Source organism: Gobio gobio (genome assembly GCF_949357685.1).
Source record: "Gobio gobio genome assembly, chromosome: 2".
Taxonomy (NCBI): Eukaryota; Metazoa; Chordata; class Actinopteri; order Cypriniformes; family Gobionidae; genus Gobio; species Gobio gobio.
This window is the reverse complement of record NC_137098.1, coordinates 6,005,422-6,026,974: the sequence shown is the minus strand read 5'-3', so window position 1 is coordinate 6,026,974 and position 21,553 is coordinate 6,005,422. Positions and strand designations below refer to the sequence as shown.

Below are 21,553 nucleotides of genomic sequence, written 5' to 3'. Positions count from 1 at the left end.
TTCAATTTATGCTATTTGCAAATATTTTATTTTAAAATGTGCACACATTCACGCTTATTCGTAAATTTAAAAACGCAAACCGTTTGTTTTGTCACATTCAGTTTTGAATTCATGAATCATGATCGCAGAGGCTTATTTTCAATTCAAAATGGCGGAATTTCATAAAAAGTTAACGTGTTCGCAGATATTACTGTCGGTCGCTGAACATTTCTATCATAAAAACAGTTCTCTAATATTTACATCTACTCCCTTACTGTCGTTGCACTGTGACAGTGACCATAAGACCCGCCTTCTTTGATTTGATTGGCCATCACGATCATTTTTGACATTGACGAGCACTGTTAGACCGCAGAGGCAGTATCTAAATATTCAAATGGCCTAAAAATTTTACTTTTAAAACGTGTCACTCAAGCTTTACTCGTTCTACCCTAAAATTATAAGACGAATAAAATGAGAAAAACATTTTTTTTTTCACTGCTCAGACAAAATTATTGGCTCTGGTCCAACTATGTATAGTTTAGTTATACTTATTTTTTAAGTACGATAACTTTTTTTACGATTATTTTTTGTCACTGATATCTATTATATTAGATACTCATTACTCCAATAGTGACAGATTTTGACAAGTGCATTCTTCTATTAACTACTGGAAATAAATTGCTTATTTTTCACTAAATTCGTATTGTGTTCCTGTCTTTAGTTGTTTATGGGAGGATTTGGGAAATGTTTGAATTGCACTATATTTGATTTTTTTCCCGATATTTATTCCCTTTCATTCCTCAGGAACAACCTATAAAGTTGATCCTGATTTGTCCTCTTCTGTGCATTTGAAGTGCTGATTGGCTCACGCAGATAGAACCTTATAGAGCCAAGTCAGAGTTCGACTTTATAGATAGAACCTTTTTGTTTTTCAATAAAAAGTCCCAAAATGTACACAACTTTAAAAAAAAACATCACATAATGTAAATAAGTTGTCACAGAATAAGAATATGTGAATAACTCAATTTTGACAAAAACGTCAGATAGAACCTTATAATTCCAAGGGGACGATATGTGAAATTGGAATTTCAACTAGTAAGAAATAAATTCATAATGACCGATATCAAGATTTATAGCTTTTACTAGTTAAAATGTAATTCTTGATATAAAAAGAATTAGTTTTTCTGCGAGTGATGATGTCATTGATATCAAATTTGAACATTTTTACTAGTGGAAATCAAGGCCGTAACCATGTTTTGAACATTGGGGGACCAAAGTTTGTTTGTGTTTTTTTTATTTAGAGAAATTAAATAATGAAATAATTTGGGGGGATAAAGAGGAAATACGAATGGTCTAAAAATAGCCTAGTTGTGATTTTAATCCATTAAAACGCTGCAAATAATATATATATATTTAAATATGCACACATTCGTACTTGTTTGTATGTCTAATAAGTAAAAAAAGTAAAAATGTTTGAATGAATTTAAATGATTAAATATTTGCAGTTCAAAATTACGAAATAACACTAAATTGAGTAGTTTGTTGTTAAACCTTTTCATCGTAAAACCGTTGTCAAATATTACATGTTTAGCTACTTATATCTTCCCACGAACTCACTCTTTAATTGTAAAAACTAAAAGCATGGCGCTAGAATTCACACTCATCTTCAGTAAACATTAAGCCCCGCCTTCTTTGATCTGATTGGCCATCATTTTGACATTGACGAGCGCTGTTAGACCATTGAAGCAGACCAGCCTAAAAATTAACATTTTTATTTTCTGTCTGCCATTCTAACAACAGAGCAGTGCGTGATGTCGAGCAGCATTAAGAAATATACAATACTGGTCATTTCCAATTATTGGGGACGACTTGTACCCCTCAGTGCCTATGGTGGTTATGGCCCTGGTGGAAATGCATTTTCTGATTTAAAAAATTAACATTTTAACTAGTGAAAATTGAATTGTTGATATCAAGAATGCATATCTACGGTGGCCGAGAAGTGCAAAACAAATCACAATTCCAAAAACAAAATAACAAATCAGAAAACACAATGACAAGTCGGACAAAACGGAAAAGGTAGGTATATGTGGCGAATGGAATACTGACCGCTGATTGGACGAGACATCTGTCAATCACGACATGCAGAACGTACAGCAGGCTGTGGCAGGAGAAAGTTGATTCACGTGTGCATGTGTAAATATTAGATTAAATATTATTTTACACGATCCATGTACACTGCATGCTATAAGAGTAATGTTTTGTTTTGTTTTATCAAGTATTGATATGTGAAATTAGAAAGACAAAGTGACACAAACGTCCATAAACGATACTGTGACTATATCAACATGCAATATTGTTGATGAAAAAAGACGAGACGTTAGATCAAACGTATAGTTTCTACGCAACATTTTATAAATGAGACAATTTTAGCGTGCAGCTTTGCAGATCATTAAAAAAAAACAATTATTATCGTAGACTATATATCTCTAATATTTGCACACGCGAATCTTGATTGACAGATGTCTTGTCCAATCAGCGGTCAGTATTCCATTCGCCACATATACCTACCTTTTCCGTTTTGTCCGACTTGTCGTGGTGTTTTCTTTTATTTCCGGAATTGTTTTTGTGTTTTCTAACTTGTTCATTTGCTTTTAGACTTTCCATTGCATTTATAATTTGTTGTTTTGTTTTTTAATTTGTTATTTTGTTTTCGTAATTGTGATTTTGGTTTGCACTTCTCGGCCACCGTACATATCCCGGGCATGAATAAAAGTTCAGGCGGCTTGCCATAAGTAGGTAACTTCAAATTCCGTGCCCTCCTTCAAGTGTGATTCATTTTGGGAATCGATTCTTTTGGATCAGAAAAATCAGCTGAATCAACACTAAAATGGCTTCCAACAAGTCCCTCGTGATTCATTTATATCTCTTAGCTTGAAATAAAGGTTTTGCACGTTTTAATTAAATGGTACTTAGGCCTATTTAAAAAAAAACAAAAAAAACATTCTGTTTCGTTTGTGTATTGTTCATGAAATTTTAATCATCCAGTGTTTGGCTATTCGCTACAATCTTTTCTCTCGGTTCAAATAATTTGGTTCTCGGATAATTACGAATGTTCTGGTCAGTTCTGAATTCAGTCAGAATAAGTTTCTAGATAACCTACAAAAATCCGACTCAAAAGAACGATTCGTTCACGAGTCGGACACCGTTAGTACCGATTGCGTTCAAACGAGTCATTTTTACCCACCAAAAAAAAAGACCAGTTCAAAAGAACGACTCTCTGTGTGAAGCTTAGTTTGGCTGGTGTCGTTCTTTGGTTGCTTTGGTTAAAGCAGTGGAGTTGGGAAACTTTAGGGATTCTCACGATGGATCGCTAAACGCGAGAGCGAGTTTTGAAAGTGAAAGCGTGCGGGCGTCGCGTTGCACTTGCGTTCGCGTTCAAACACACCGATCATGGACACGCGCAGGTTTCGAGAGATGTTACTATTGATATCCCAAAAACTTACCGATGAGAATGTGAAGAGTTTAAAATTTGTGTGCCCTGACATCGGGAAGAAAAGACTTGAGAACATCAATACGGGGTTTGAACTGTTCGAGTGCTTGATCGAAAGAGCTGAAATCAGGCCTGATAACACGGACCTATTGCGAAAACTTCTGAACGACATCGGCCAGGCGGTTCTTCTCGAAATAATAGAGGATTATGAACTGGGCACGACTAGAACCGATGATGGACTGGATCCGACAGAGCGAGGTGTGTATATTTCTAACGTTACTGAACTTTCGCCGGTTCACTGACAGTAAGGAGTGATATGACAGTTAGACTGCCGCATAGTTTTGTTTAACTCTTTAAACCCCACCGATTTAAAGTGAAACAATAGCTTAAGGGCAGACTGAAGTGTAATTTTAGTGATATTTCTAGATATTCTATCGTTTTGTTACCACTGTTTACTCAGGCGGCTTCCTTCTTATCACTAGTACGTGAAATGCTAACTCAGTATGGCAAGCCTGTTTAACATTAATTCCTTTAACGAACTAAAACCTCATGGGCGTAGTTTCACTTGTGTACACCATAATGAAATAGAAGAACATTTAAAATCTGTCACTATTGGAATAATTTGTACTAGGCTATTAGGGCTGTACGATATTGAGGAAAAATGCGATATCCTTGTTAAATAATGCGATATTCGATATGATATTGCTTTAAGTGTGTAAAATCTATTTCTTTCCCCAACTGATATCTTTAACTTAAAGCATAACCGACTGTGTTTACATGAATGCTCATCAAGACACCCATTTTGACATAACTGTGTGTGTATTTGACAGTTCGAGTGTGTAACAAGACACGAAAAAAAGAACGGCTTGTGCGCACGTTTTGGTGTGTGTGTCAGACAGCGCGAGACTGCTAGGAGTTGTTTTTCGCAAGTTATTGCGTTGAATAATTCTTTTTAACGTCAAGCAAGTCGCATAAGTAACAGTCGTGTGCTCAGTCTATTCTCTGCTATATGGGTCAACCTAAAACGTACACTTTTCACAATGTTGAAGTAGCCTATTAAAATCATTCAGATATTGCGTACCCTTGCGATATGCATATTGCGATATGTACATTTGCGATATTTCAATAATTTCAATATATTGTGCAGCCCTATAGGCTATGTAATGGGCTAATAGTTACTAGGGATGCACAAAATATGTACATTTTTATTTGTTATCGTTATCGGCCCAATTTCCTTCCATTATTTCCTTCAGGTGTGCACTGTTCACCATGATGGCTTTGAATTGCTTGAAATATGATTGAAATCACTTCAAAAAGGAAAATAAGTGCAACACGTGCAGCGCAAGTCTGTCATATAAGCTACATAAAATTATAATGAGAACATTTATAATTGTGTGTTTGGGACATGGATTTTAATGGTGAGACTTTTATCTTTGTAATCAGGCTTGCAAAAATTATCAAAAAAATCTGGATTTAGATTTATCGGCCAATATATCGGTTATCAACTTTTAAATATAAAGAATTATTGGTTATCGTATCAGCCAAAATGTTAATGTCGGTGCATCCTTAATAGTTATCAGTGAAAAAATGCAAGTTATTGGATAGTACTTAAAAATAAGTATAACTAAAATATAATAGGTATGATTACATAGGCTGAGTTTTTGTACATTTATCGTTAAATAACAAATTCATTAAAGTATTACAAGGGATTTAAGAGAATAAATAAATTAGAATGGTACAAAATTCTAGGTGTAATTGTTTCAATTTATGCTATTTGCAAATATTTTATTTTAAAATGTGCACACATTCACGCTTATTCGTAAATTTAAAAACGCAAACCGTTTGTTTTGTCACATTCAGTTTTGAATTCATGAATCATGATCGCAGAGTAGGGCTGCTCGATTATGGAAAAAATCATAATCACGATTATTTTGGTCAATATTGAAATCACGATTATGTAACACGATTATTTCACATGACTTTGGGAATGTGTTGTATTTATTAAAAATACACCTTTCAACAATTCAATTGAAATTGTAACATTTGTTGTACTTTTTGAACTATTAAAATAAATAATATAACATATATTCAAATCAAAGTATAAAAGTATTCACGTAAAAATGATAACCACAAATAAATAAGATCAACAATATGGTTCGGCTAGATATGCTTTTCAGGTAGGCTACGTCTAACATTAGTTTTCAGGTACAGAAATGTATCAAATGTAAAATAACATTGCATAGTTGAGTGCATAAATTAAAGATTAATCCTATTAAACTTACAAAAGCTATTCAATCCGAATCGGATATGCGTCGTCTTTATCGACTGTATAATGTTCACTTAAGGCATATACAGACTATGTCTGCTAGGATGCTCATCAAGATGGATGTTGACATACGTTTTGTGTGAGTTTGTCCGTTCAAGAGCAAGACTTGAAAGAGAACTCAATATTTGCGCGCTGTGAGACGTGTGCGCGCTCTCGGATGAGCGCACAGAGACACATATTCTCACTGCGCGCGGCTTCTCATTCGCGTCTTCTGGCACTAAACCCGGGTGACGACGGCGAAAACGACTGGTCATATTCAAACATACGGCAGCACTCGCATGCATTGAACAAAGTTTACAAAGAGAGAATTATTTGAGAAATATGAGGGAAAAAAAGGACGTTTACACGGCACCCCTGCTCTCGTCAGTTTTTGTTTCTTTATTAGATTGTCATTGGTCACTCTTGTGTTTAATTTTCAAGTGGTTAAACAAATTCGTGGTGTTCCCTTGCGTCGCAGCCACTACCATGTAGCAAATCTTAGCATGTTTCTGCTCGTCGTCTGATTCCTCAAAGCCAAACTGTTCCCAGACAACGGAGTTGGTTTAGCCTTTTTTGCTCACCAAACGCTGCTGTAACTGCCCTCCTTCTGCCATCTTTACTCGCGCCAAGTTTTTAAATTCCAGCGGATGATATGCACACGAGACTCACGAACTGAGAGAGATTGTGGCTTCGGGAGGGGCGGATGAACGCGTGCGCGTTTCATTCAGAACGCAAGACAAAATAAGAGTGTTCTTGCAAAACTGAACATGGCAAAATAATCGTTTTTTCTCGATTGTACTATTTTGGTGATCGTTGGGAGGCGAAATCGAAATTCGATTAATTGCACAGCCCTATCGCAGAGGCTTATTTTCAATTCAAAATGGCGGAATTTCATAAAAAGTTAACGTGTTCGCAGATATTACAGGGTTTTTCCTACATTGAAAATTTTTTGCCGGCCGCCAAAACAAATGTCTGTCCCGCCAAAGCCTTATTTGATCAGTTATTGTGATTTATGAGTGATGTAGAACAGATGACTGCTGCACTTGAGTTAACTGAGTGACAGAGAGAACGACCAGTGAGCTCCTACCCCGCTCGCACGCTCTCTGTCTTCAAAATAAGCATTCTTAGCTTTCTAATGTTTCACATTTTCCGTTAATCAAAATCAAAAGGTCGGAAGACCGAATCCATGTTGCACGTGGCACTATCAGACGTGGCGCTATCAGACGTCTTCCTTTAATTACCGCTGGGTGTGAAATGCGCTCAAAAAACATTGACTGATTCTCTGACCAGCTGACATAAAGCATACTTTAAATAAACAGGAAACAAATCCTATCCGGTTATGAAGTGTTTTCTGTGTGTTGACAAATCTTTCGCGATGTTCTAAAGATGGGATTCACACACAATGCGTCTGCTAATGTCCGATTCGCGACCTAATGACTCCTTTGAACCGAATCATTTTAACGACTGGTTAGAACTGATCTGTCCAACACTGAACTCACAAATTAGTTTAATCATTTACTCAGAACACCTGAAATGAGAACACAAGTGTGCTTACCCAATTTAGCAAGAGTGGATAGTAAGAATTATTTTTAATTATCAACAGTCTTTCAGCTTATTTATGTGGACAATGTGTAGTAAAATAAATAGCCTAAAATCATTTAGTTTAGACTGGAGTGAGGTGAACCCAGAACAAATTTGTTGTTAGCTAGCTGATTGTATATGGCAGAAAATTGTATATGGCAGAAAATTAGGCTATTTGTTCATTTTTTTAATACTTTTTTTTAATATTTATATGATTTCCAAAACAATTATCAGTAAATAGTGTAAAAATGAGGAACAAAAACAAACATCAAGGTATCAAAATAAGATAAGCAAAAGTTACAAACTTTCTTTGAATTTATTTCAAATTTATTGTCAGTATTGCGGTTGCAGATCAAGTGGGTAGGGTATTTTTTTTTTACCGTGCGTGTGTGTGTGTATGGATGACCATGTCTGTCAGCCACCACCGAAGACCATTTTTGACCCAGGAAAAACCCTGAGTATTACTGTCGGTCGCTGAACATTTCTATCATAAAAACAGTTCTCTAATATTTACATCTACTCCCTTACTGTCGTTGCACTGTGACAGTGACCATAAGACCCGCCTTCTTTGATTTGATTGGCCATCACGATCATTTTGACATTGACGAGCACTGTTAGACCGCAGAGGCAGTATCTAAATATTCAAATGGCCTAAAAAAACCTTTTGGCCTTTTAAAACGTGTCACTCAAGCTTTACTCGTTCTAGCCTAAAATTATAAGACGAATAAAATGAGAAAATATGAATTCTACAATCATTTTTTTTTTTCACTGCTCAGACAAAATTATTGGCTCTGGTCCGCCTATGTATAGTTTAGTTATACTTATTTTTTAAGTACGATAACTTTTTTTATGATTATTTTTTTTCACTGATAACTATTATATTAGATACTCATTACTCCAATAGTGACAGATTTTGACAATTGCATTCTTCTATTAGCTACTGGAAATAAATGGCTTATTTTTCACTAAATTCGTATTGTGTTCCTGTCTTTAGTTGTTTATGGGAGGATTTGGGAAATGTTTGAATTGTACTATATTTGATTTTTTTCCCGATATTTATTCCCTTTCATTCCTCAGGCCGTCTACCTCATGAACCGTTAAATGCCCCCCAACACTATTTATACTCATATTTATTTAACATTCACATTCCTTTGCATGTGTATATAACATACCTGTACATATAGCCTATTGTCTATTTTTGTGTATTGCGTATGGTTTATTACAGATGACTAAACTGTATAAAATTATTTCATTTACAAGTGTCATGTTTGTGATTATTTATCATGCTAAGCCATCGCTTCTGCATTACATTAAATCAGACTTGTGATTTTATATAACATCAATTACTGCTTTATTCAGATACAGAAGTAACTTAATGTTATTTATCACACATTATATAATACGTTAATCGGCATAACGGTTTCATATCATTACATTTGAAGCCTTTATCGGCCGATTCCAATGTCGTGCATCTCTAGTTGAAAGCAAGTTCTTGGCTCATGCATTTTGGGTCATTTTGTGTCAAATCAACCAAATTTCGTAAACTTCTCCAGCTCAAATCTTTTATTTGTTACTTTTTTCTGTAAAAAAGACAAAATATTAAATGTCAGATGTATTTTTTCGGGGTAATCCACTGTTTTGTAGAGGAGGGTCAACATGAAAATGAATATTCCAAAAGAAAAGTCAATTTAAGAATGAGAATCTAGAAGGATATTAAGTATCTTGAATACTTTTAGAGAGACATGACAACTTTAGAAAAAGAGTCTTTATGGCACACACACAGGTATTGAGCTGATAGAAAAAATGATACATTTATTATTATTTGTTCAGATATTCCTCTTTAAAAGATACAAAGTGACCCACATTTGGTTTTCGGCCACTGAAAAAAATGTGTACAATTTACTCTTGGAGCCGCATTAAGATCTCCATATCTCTGGGATTGAACCATATAGAGCCTTTAAAATGACGATATCAAAAGAACTGCTTATTAAAAACCAACATTTAAAAAGATATTAAGATATAGCTTATAAATCTTGAGTTTCAGGCATGCATTTGGGGCAAAAACACAAAAAGAGCCTTTTTTCGCATTTTTGAACAGTCACCATTGGAATAAAATGCAACAAAGATTGATAAAGTCAACAGATTTTACTAATGGACCTATCAATCTCTGTGTGAAAATAATATAATGATGCTGCCATCTTTCTAAAGTTATTTTTACCCCCTGTAATTTGGCTTCTCAGGTGAAAATTGTCATTTCAACCCCCTTTACAAAACAGTGGATTAATCAATAAATATACATTTTGTGACGCATATTTCACCTTTCTTCTTCATTTATGCATGTCTTTCACCAGACAAATGATCAAAATCAAACATTCGAGTTGGGAAGTTTTCCGAAATTTGACATGGAATAACCCAAATGCAAATTTACACAGTCATTAACCCTATAAAGCCTACTGTATTATATTAAATACATGGATTTTCAAGGCTTCTAAATTATCTACAGGATCAAAACTTTGCTGAAAAACCTGTTGCACACAAACTACTACATGCCTTCTGTCGACTCATTGATGATTCATACATTTTTCACAAGTAAATCATACCTTTTAGTACGATTCTAGAAATTCAGTTTGTGGTTGATGTTATTTTGCTGCGAATTTACAGATTTTTTATTTATCAAAGTAAATGTTACACCACAGGTCTTGAGGGCCATATTCGATCAATTTACATTCTAATTAATATTTAACCCTCTGGGGCTCTTCGGTCATTTCTGACCCAAATGTTTTGTTTTTTTTATGTAAAATATCGTAGCTTCATCGGAATGGTCTGAAACTTGGTGGCTTTATTGGTACTTTGTATATGAACACAAAAAAAATTGGGGACAGGATTTGAAACGTCTAAGTGGTCGTAAAAAAAGTCACACTCAGGACCTTTGGGTCAAAAATGAATGGGAAATTGGCAAAAATATGAAAATACAGAGTTTTTTTGTGCATACAATCTACAAATTAGCCAGGATGCAGAAAAAAAGGACTCAACAGTGAAGGGGTGAATGTCTAAAATATCAAGAGTGCAAAACAGACAAAAAAAACTCACACACACACATAGGCCTGTCACGATAACAAATTTTGCTGGACGATAAATTGGCCACAAAATTATTGCGATAAACGATAATATTGTCGTTCTGAGACCATTTTCATCTAAAATAATGATAATGGCATAATAATGCAGGTACACCTTTTCAAAGATCAATAAACTTTTATTTCTTAAGACTATTTAACACTGAAAACGGAAAGCATTTTAAATATCCACAATAAATGAACAAAACGTAAATGTAAATAAATGTAAAACAACCAAAACAAAAAAAAGCAATGGACTCTGTCTGTTAACCAAAAATGCACTTGAATAAACAGCTGGGAAACTTTAAAGAATCTTTACATAAACCCATTATAATAAATGTTATTTTTACCTGTGTCTTCCCTGTTAGATATATACAGAAATGTAATAGTTATCAAACACTTTTCTTAACTGCATAAATAATAAATGAAATATAGATTAATCATCATTAAAGCTACAATTTTCCCTGTTCCCGTTGTTCTGTGATGAACATTAATGACAGACATCATCAGTGCTCCTGTCACTTTAAGAACAACCGCTGACGCCGATCTCACGCGTTGCCATTTCCATTTTTGTATGCAGAAAAAAAATAATTTTCCATTAATTTCCTATGGGGGTCATTTTTGACCCGAAGGTCCTGAGTGTGACTTTTTTTTTTACGACCACTTAGACTTTTCAAATCCTGTCCCCAATTTGTTTGGGTGTTCATATACCAAGTACCAATAAAGTCACCAAGTTTCAGACCATTCCGATGAAGCTACGATTTTTTTATAAAAACGCAAGATCCACTATAGCGGTAAAAATGTGCTATAAAAATGCTCAATGTGTCCAACGGATGGCACCGATCTCTTTAAAAAAAATAGCTTTCATGAGGCCTAGGCTTGACTCTAAAATGAAACATAGCTTTAATAATAAAATATATATATAAATGTTTTATTATATTCAATGTGAAAAAATATTCCATAAATGGGGTCATAATTATTCCATAAATGTTAGTTATTAATCATAAAATTATCTCAAAACTCAAAAAAAAATATTATTGAACAAAAATATATTTCATTGATTTTCCTCAAATCTTTTTTAATCTTAATCCTGAGTGTGACCCATAAATGAAGAACCCCAGAGGGTTAAAGATGAACGTCTACTGGACTGAAGCAACACACTTGATTATCAATGCATCGGTTTTTTTTCAATAATGTTAAAATATGGCTTTTATGGAACATGAATTTGCACATCTCTCAGAACATATAATGCAACGATGATTGTTGAGATGGTTTCTGTGTCTCTTTTTAGAGAAAATAAGCATTGCGACGGAAGTAATTGTTGTCCAGCTGGGTAAAAAGTGGCTTCAAGTGGGAAGAAAGCTGGGCCTTCAGCAGACTCATCTGGAGGGCATTCAGGAGAAACACAGCCGGGACCTGGAGGAGCAGGTGCGAGAGCTCATCCGCCAGTGGATGAAGATCAGGAGAGAGAAGGCCCGCGTGGAGGAGCTGGTCCAGGCTCTGCGGGACTGCAAACAGAACCTCACCGCGGACCTGGTGGAGAAAAAACTCACAGAACATTAAAACTCGCCTTGAATCCTCACACCTGCGTCCGGAAGCTGGTGCATTACAAAACAATGTGAATTTATGATGAAATTGTCTGTTTACAGAGCTTCTTGGGTTAATTTTAGGTGGCGATTAGATAATATATGTTAAAATATGATTATATTTTATATATATATATAAATGAAATCTATTGAATAATGAGTCTTACCCTTGGGATGGCATCAGGGTTGTGCAGTTTTTACAGAACATGCTCGTTCCTGTTCTTGTATTTACTGATTTTGTGAAATGAATCCAGTCATGTGACACTTGCAAATCAATAAAGGGACCGTTATGATGTGTGATGTACCTCATGGAGAGCCGGTGATCATTTCATCTGTTTAATAGAGCACATGTTGAGCCACATCCACAGAACCTTCCCATTCTTTATAGTGGAAAAAGGTTCTGGAATTTTGGGAACCACAAATTGTTCTTGGAAATTTATATTTAAGGCGAGACTACAGGCAAAACCAGTTTTTTTTTTTTTATTCATCCGTCAATTTTGAGATTTTTGGCTTTTCATAGTGTTTTTTTTTTTCAGATTAGTGGAAAGGAAACATCCAAAATTATACTTTTAAGTGCATCTTTTATAGCACTTTATCTATTTGCGTCTGTCGATTTCAATTACAAATTACAATACGTATCTTTAAACTATTTTTGAAAATAGAGTTTTCGAACCGTTTTCAAATCCATTCAGCCGATCTCCAGGGTCTGGTGGTGACACTTTTAGCATAGCTTAGCATAGATCATTGAATCGGATTAGACCGTTAGCATCTCGCTCAAAAAATGACCAGAGAGTTTCGATATTTTCCCCATTTAAACTTGACTCTTCTGTAGTTACATCGTGTACTAAGACCGACGGAAAAAAATGAAAAGTTGTGATTTTCTAGGCCGATATGGCGAGGAACAGAGGTGGACAAAGGTACACAACTCTATTACTTGAGTAAAAGTAAAAGTACTACTAGTCAATTATTACTCCGTTACACATTCTAAAAACAGATTTTTACTTAAGTAAAAGTACAGAAATACTTATTTTTAAAAGTACTTAAGTATCAAAAGTAAATTTCCTTTTTTATGTCAATGCATCATTTTATTATTGTTGTATAAATGCACATTATGCCATCATGGTGGTTTAAAGGGATAGTTCACCCAAAAATGAAAATTCTGTCATCATTTACTCACCCTCAAGTTGTTCCAAACCTGTACGAGTTTCTTTGTTCTGCTGAACACAAAAGAAGATAAAGGGAAGAATGTTTGTAACAAAGCAGATAGAGCAACCATTCACTGCCATAGTAGGGGAAAAATACTATGGTAGTCAATAGTTGCTCTCTCTGCTTTGTTACAAACATTCTTCCCTTTATCTATCCTTTTGGGTGAACTATCCCTTTAAGCCAGTCAGTGATGCTACATACGACTACATTAAACTCATTTCAATACTTGTATAGAAGTTACAAAGCTGCGGTCACTTTAAGGCTGAATGCACAGATCCAATACTCTGATACACACCCAACTGTTTTCTCTTTCTCCCAGACGTTTACATTTTTGAACATTTTATGAGATATGCGTCAAGTGTATGCCAACTAAACTAATCTTTAATCTTTTGAGGAAACTGAAACACTTTTTAAGTATGTGCCGAGGAACCATCTTCTTCCATTTTGTTATAAACTGATCATTGTTCAAAAAATGTTGGGAAACTTCACACGACCCTCAAGAGTGATTACTGATAGGCTGTCTGCAAAAACAAAACAAAAAACACTTTTAACCACTTAAAGTCTGCAGATCCGGAATTACATCATCAAGTATATACTTTAAATGTCTGTGGAGGAGCTCTGACCTCATATGTGGCACCATTTGAAAGCTTAGAGTCTCTACTTTCTGGATAAAGCATCACTTTGGCATTTGTTTTACACAAAGTAACTTATTTACACTAAATTACTCTGGTACCATTTCCGCCTGGATTTGGCCTACCCAAATGGAAAAGCTTCCCATACCCACACACAGTGGTCTCTAAATACACAATTTCGGTGTCATTTTACAGGTGTAAACCCTATGAAGTTACATAAAACACTGCTAAAAGTGATACACATGTAAGTATATGTTGTCTGAGCTGTAATCCAAAAAAGAGACGCTTTTATGTTTTTGGTTATAAATTCATTTTTGAAAGTGTGTAACTCAGGCCCTGTGTGCTCTAGCACCCTGCAGACAGTTCTGGCTGTTTCCACTAGATTCCAGAAAATACTGGAAAAAAGACTTTGTGTGGGTCATGTATGCAAGATTTATTCAAATGAATCTGAATGGAGGAATATGACCTTTTTTAATCTAATTTCCGTCTTTTGAATTTAGACCACTGTATGTGGGTATGGCAAGCTTTTCAATTTGGGTAGGCCAAATCCAGGCGGAAATCCCCAAAATGGTCCCAGACCAAGAGGTTAAAGAAGGTAAAAAATCATCCACTGACTTTCGAAGCTGCTACAGAAACGACTTTCGACTTTGAGGACCTTGATAGAAATGTAGTGGAGTAAAAAGTACGATATTTGTCTTTCAAATAGAGAGAGTGAAAAAGAAGTTAAAGTTTCCCGAAAAATTATACTCAAGTAAAGTACAGGTTGTCACTTTGCGTATGTTGGCAGAAGTTAGCCTATTTAGCGAGATGCTAACGGTCTAATCAGATTCAATGATCTATGCTAAAAGTGCTACCGCCAGACCCGGCTGAATGGGTTTGAAATCGGGTTTGCAAATTAGTGCATATTTAATTAGATAACTCATTTGCGTATTTAAACATAATATTTCAGAGAACTTGTAATACAAAAAATGTTTGGAATTCTTAATGTAATCAATCAAATGGGGACGATCTATTAGTTATCTTGTTTACTCTCTTCACCTGGGGTGTCTTGCCTTAAGAGTGTAACTTATATTTATTATATACTTAGCATAGAATATGATTATAGGATATGCTTTTCTTCTATACACCGTATAGAAATGCTTGATCTATTATATAACCATGTTGTTCCAGCTGCAGAAATTCTCAGATGAAAGGGTTAGTTCAGCCAAAAATGAGCATTTAGTCATTTATTCCTCACCCTCATATCGTTCCAAACCCTTCATTCATCTTCACAAATGAAGATATTTCTGATGAAGTCCGAGAGCTTGACCCCTCCTTAGACGGCAACACAACGACCACTTTCAAGGCCCAGAAAGCTAGTAAAACATTGTTAATATAGTCCATGTGACTCCAGTGGTTCAACCTTAATGTCATGAGCAAAACTATAAATAGCGACTATAAAGATCGGCTGAATGGGTTTGAAAACGGTAAAACTCGACTGTTTAACTCTAGGGGAGATGGAAAATGAGTGGCGAGTTCCTTTAAGTTTAAAGGGTTAGTTCACCCAAAAGTGTAAATTGTCATTAGTTCCTCACCCAATCTCGTTTAAAAAAAAGTTCAATCAGAGCCGTAAGATCTTCGTTCATTTTCAGAACACAAATGAAGATGTTTCTAATGAAATCTGAGAGCTCTCTGACCCTCCGCCCTCAGAGACGGATTTGTTGAATAAAGTCGTTATTTATACTCCACTGGAGTCACATGGACTATATTAACAATGTTTTACTAGCTTTCTGGGCCTTGAAAGTGGTCGTTGTGTTGCTGTCTAAGGAGGGGTCAAGCTCTCGGACTTCATCAGAAATATCTTCATTTGTGAAGATGAATGAAGGGTTTGGAACGACATGAGGGTGAGGAATAAATGACTAAAATGCTCATTTTTGGGTGAACTAACCCTTTCATCTGAGAATTTCTGCAGCTGGAACAACATGGTTATATAATAGATCAAGCATTTCTATACGGTGTATAGAATAAAGCATATCCTATTATCATATTCTATGCTAAGTATATAATAAATATAAGTTACACTCTTAAGGCAAGACACCCCAGGTGAAGAGAGTAAACAAGATAACTAATAGATCGTCCCCATTTGATTGATTACATTAAGAATTCCAAAAAAAAATTTGTATTACAAGTTCTCTGAAATGTTATGTTTAAATACGCAAATGAGTTATCTAATTAAATATGCACTAATTTGCATACATTTACAAAAATCTGAACATTGAATGAAGTCAGATTAAAAATTCTTGTTTTTTTTTACATTAAACTTAAAGGTTTTTTTACAGAGGGGAGATTGGATATCTCTTGATCACGCCATAATTCAGAAAACACTGTCAACAGCCAGAAAAAAAAATATTTTCACTATTTTTTAGGAATATAATTTATTAAATCAGGCAAATTATATATATATATATATATAAAATGGACAAACCCCTCTGTAAAACCCTTCAGAATATAGATAGGAATAAACCGGTAAAGTTTGATGTGTGTAATTGGCACTGAAGTTAGAGATTTCGGGCTCAGTGCAGGAGAAAAAACTAATTTTGAGAAAACAACCTTTAAGAACAAAATGGCTGTAAAGCAAAGTTCATCTGTCAGAAGTCACTCTCACAGAGAGGCATGTTCGACATGTTTCAGCAAGAAGACGTGTCTCCAGAAAGATGTCTGGAGATTACAGTATAATTTTGAGTCATCTCTCTTCTGGTTGCATAGGTTGAGTTGCATTTTTTTCAAAAGCATTGCAGCTCTGAGTAGATTTTAGAGACCATTGGTGCCAATGATACACACTCCGAACAGATTTTAAAACACTTGGCATTACACATTCACATTGAGATCAACACTATGTTCATATAACAGCACTTAATGCCAGTTGTGATGTTGCTTTTCACTCTTGTGTCCCGCATCTGTGTGAACAGACTGCCTTTCTGAATGTGCAGGTAATCTCGAATGATTCTCTAATAAATCTCCCTGTATCCGACACACCCAGACTTCAGGTCATGCGTCTCTACTAATGAGCTCATGAGGTGAATCAGCCGTGATATTTTATATATATTTTAGGTTAAATGTCTATGCCTATATTAAGATTTGGGATACTTTAAGTGTGTGTGTTTTTTGTTGTTGTTGGTATCGTCATCCACAGTTTTCAACATATATAGCAATATATATTCATGAAGTGGAGTAGACTCAATTAACATGAAGTCTGCTAATACTTGCAAAATAACGGGAAATATTTTAACCTGAAAACTCATTTAAATATTATAAGGGGAAAAAAACACAACTGAGGCACTCTAAATTAACAATGCACCCGTATGTAAAAGAATACGCCTCATTTGTTGTATTGTCCTGGTCTACAACTAACAACAAAACTCCTAGAAGCAACTCAGGCCCCACTTTATATTAGGTGACCTTAACTACTATGTACTAACCTTTTAATTAATCATTTGATACAATGCACTTATTGTGTACATGCATGTTTTTACATTGTACTTACATTTAAAAAAAAAACACTTGCATGTAATTACGTCTGTAATTAATTTCTGTAGTTACATTTGTAATTACACAGTTGACCCTTCCCTTACACCTAACCCTACCCTTAAACTTACCCACACCACCACACCTGTCCCTAACCCTACCCTTAAACTTACCCACACCACCACACCTGTCCCTAACCCTACCCTTAAACTTACCCACACCACCACACCTGTCCCTAACCCTACCCTTAAACTAACCCATACCACCACACCTGTCCCTAACCCTACCCTTAAACTGACCCACACCACCACACCTGTCCCTAACCCTACCCTTAAACTGACCCACACCACCACACCTGTCCCTAACCCTACCCTTAAACTTACCCACACCACCACACCTGTCCCTAACCCTACCCTTAAACTTACCCACACCACCACACCTGTCCCTAACCCTACCCTTAAACTTACCCACACCACCACACCTGTCCCTAACCCTACCCTTAAACTTACCCACACCACCACACCTGTCCATAACCCTACCCTTAAACTTACCCACACCACCACACCTGTCCCTAACCCTACCCTTAAACTTACCCACACCACCACACCTGTCCATAACCCTACCCTTAAACTTACCCACACCACCACACCTGTCCCTAACCCTACCCTTAAACTTACCCACACCACCACACCTGTCCCTAACCCTACCCTTAAACTTACCCACACCACCACACCTGTCCCTAACCCTACCCTTAAACTTACCCACACCACCACACCTGTCCCTAACCCTACCCTTAAACTTACCCACACCACCACACCTGTCCATAACCCTACCCTTAAACTTACCCACACCACCACACCTGTCCCTAACCCTACCCTTAAACTTACCCACACCACCACACCTGTCCCTAACCCTACCCTTAAACTTACCCACACCACCACACCTGTCCCTAACCCTACCCTTAAACTTACCCACACCACCACACCTGTCCCTAACCCTACCCTTAAACTTACCCACACCACCACCCCTGGCCCTAACCCTACCCTTAAACTAACCCATACCACCACACCTGTCCCTAACCCTACCCTTAAACTTACCCACACCACCACACCTGTCCCTGACCCTACCCTTAAACTTACCCACACCACCACACCTGTCCCTGACCCTACCCTTAAACTTACCCACACCACCACCCCTGGCCCTAACCCTACCCTTAAACTAACCCATACCACCACACCTGTCCATAACCCTACCCTTAAACTTACCCATACCACCACACCTGTCCCTAACCCTACCCTTAAACTTTCCCACACCACCACACCTGTCCATAACCCTACCCTTAAACTTACCCATACCACCACACCTGTCCATAACCCTACCCTTAAACTTACCCACACCACCACACCTGTCCCTAACCCTACCCTTAAACTGACCCACACCACCACACCTGTCCCTAACCCTACCCTTAAACTCACCCACACCACCACACCTGTCCCTAACCCTACCCTTAAACTTACCCACACCACCACACCTGTCCCTAACCCTACCCTTAAACTTACCCATACCACCACACCTGTCCCTAACCCTACCCTTAAACTTACCCATACCACCACACCTGTCCCTAACCCTACCCTTAAACTGACCCACACCACCACACCTGTCCCTAACCCTACCCTTAAACTCACCCACACCACCACACCTGTCCCTAACCCTACCCTTAAACTTACCCACACCACCACACCTGTCCCTAACCCTACCCTTAAACTTACCCATACCACCACACCTGTCCCTAACCCTACCCTTAAACTTACCCATACCACCACACCTGTCCCTAACCCTACCCTTAAACTTACCCATACCACCACACCTGTCCATAACCCTACCCTTAAACTTACCCATATCACCACACCTGTCCCTAACCCTACCCTTAAACTTACCCACACCACCACACCTGTCCATAACCCTACCCTTAAACTTACCCACACCACCACACCTGTCCCTAACCCTACCCTTAAACTTACCCATACCACCACACCTGTCCCTAACCCTACCCTTAAACTTACCCACACCACCACACCTGTCCCTACCCTTAAACTTACCCAAACCACCACACCTGTCCCTAACCCTACCCTTAAACTTACCCATATCCCACCTCAATATCAGCAAAAGTGTTTTGCAATACAATTTGAACACAGTAAGTACATTGTACTTTTTTTTATGTAAGTACATAGTACTTAAGGCCACCTAATATAAAGTGGGGCCTCAACTCTTTAAAGGTGCAGTGTGTACATTTTAGCGGCATCTAGTGGTGAGGTTGTGAATTGCAACTGCTCACCCCTCCCTTTCGAAGCTCATAGGCGCTACGGTGGCCGACACAGGACAAAGATGTCGTCGTCGGAGAGAGCAGAGAGTAGATAGCGCTCTGTAGAGAAGTTTGTCCGTTTAGGGCTACTGTAGAAACAATGGCGGCGCTAAATGGCGACTTCACTATAATGCTGCGTTCACACCGAACGCGAATAGAGCGTCTGGAGCGAGTGATTTACATGTTAAGTCAATGTAAAGACGTGTCGACGCGTGTCTGGAGGTCGCGCGGTGCAATGGACGATTGACCGTTCGCAAAGACCCGCCCCCTTTAGTTACTGTTGCTATGTCCGAAAAGCCATTGCGCTCTCACACCACACACATTCTCACGTAGAAAAAATACATCGCGGAGCAAAGAGGACACTGACAACACGCCGACAGACAGGACAGAGCAAGTTACTTTTGATATGAAAAGTCTCAACTTTGAAATGGTAATTTTTTAAAGAAATATAAACAATAAATAGCGTTTTGTGTCTCTTTAATGTGTGGTGATCGCTGTAGCGCCTCAGTTAAAGCTGCTCGTGAACCGATCATCTCTTCCTTCTAGTTCATTGAGAAGCACGAATGAACACTAAAAGAAATGTTGTTTCAACCGTGGAAAGACGTCGGTACACGCCGTTTTTCCAAGTTCAAGTCCACCGACGTTAATCTACTAACTCTCTGGCTGCTTTGTCGGACTAACGGCAGATTCGGCGATGTGATTGGTCAGATTGCTTGTCAATCAAACTCACAGCGAAGGGTGAATTTCGCCTCATTGGCGCGAAATACGCAAATTGAGCGTCTTGCGTGATACATACAAATTATTTTAGTTGGTGCTTTTTGTGCATTCACGTGTTTGAAGCAAATTCGCATCTGACGGCCAAGTTGAAAAATCTGAACTTTGGCGTCTGTTCGTGCTGCGTTAACCAATCAGAAGCCTGCTTGTGATACGGCGGCAGACCTGCCTGCTCGATACTCGCTCTGATGCGGGACAACAGGTCATCAAACTGGGTGCTGGACAGGCGGAAGTACCGCTGAAAGGCACAGCTCCTGGACATGATAGACGCGAATTTGACGATGTATTTGCGTTCGGTGTGAACGTAGCATAAGGAGACCCAGTGTGTGTAGATAGAAACGGCTCATTCTAAGGTAATAATAACATAACGGTTCATTAAGTAAGGTCTTTATACTCCACTGAAAACACAGTTATGTATATTATATTGCATTTCTGTCAGTAGATCCTCATAAATACTACACACTGCACCTTCAAATAATCAGACATTTTTTCATCTTTGCGTGAATTATTCCTTTAAGTCTTACATTTTACTCACCCCAAGGCCATCCAAGATGTATATGACTTTCTTTCCTCAGCCGAAGATACATTTTTCTCCATCTAAATGCAAGTGAATGGTGCATAGTCCATTTTTGACAGTCCAAAATCCATATTTAGGCAGTTTCAAAAGGCTCAAGATGACAAATGAGGGTCTTCTCAAGCCAAACAGTCATTTTCAGGAAAGAAAAGTAAAACAAAATCACTACAAATGCTCAGCTCTGCAAAGCACATTCACGAGACGATTGAGTTCATGATTATTTCCCTGAAAATGACTGATTGTTTGGCTTGAGAAGACCAAAAATGGTCTAAGTCAACCAAAAGCTGTAGAGAAATTCAGGAGGAGGAAGTTATATCCAACTTGAATGGCCTTGGGGTGATTAAACAATCAGGGCATTTTCATTATTGGGTGAACTATTAACTAGGTTAATTTTAAACGATAATGTAAAACTTCACTTAATGTTTAAGAAGCATCATAGCCACTATA

General features: G+C 37.3%; 1 protein-coding gene across 1 annotated transcript; it reads left to right on the top strand.

Moving 5' to 3' along the window:
- The first annotated feature begins 3,233 nt into the window (after positions 1–3,233).
- On the top strand, positions 3,234–12,334 carry fadd (Fas (tnfrsf6)-associated via death domain). Its single transcript, XM_079838489.1, has 2 exons — positions 3,234–3,727; positions 11,760–12,334. Exons 1-2 carry the CDS (start codon positions 3,430–3,432, stop codon positions 12,029–12,031), a joined length of 570 nt encoding a protein of 189 aa, XP_079694615.1. The 5' UTR covers positions 3,234–3,429; the 3' UTR covers positions 12,032–12,334.
- Positions 12,335–21,553: the final 9,219 nt, after the last annotated feature.

Excerpts from the sequence above, each read along its gene's own strand:
- fadd (XM_079838489.1), top strand. The coding sequence starts at position 3,430 with ATGGACACGCGCAGGTTTCGAGAGATGTTACTATTGATATCCCAAAAA. Across the intron at positions 3,728-11,759 it reads ACTGGATCCGACAGAGCGAG|AGAAAATAAGCATTGCGACG; the intron begins GTGTGTATATTT and ends GTCTCTTTTTAG.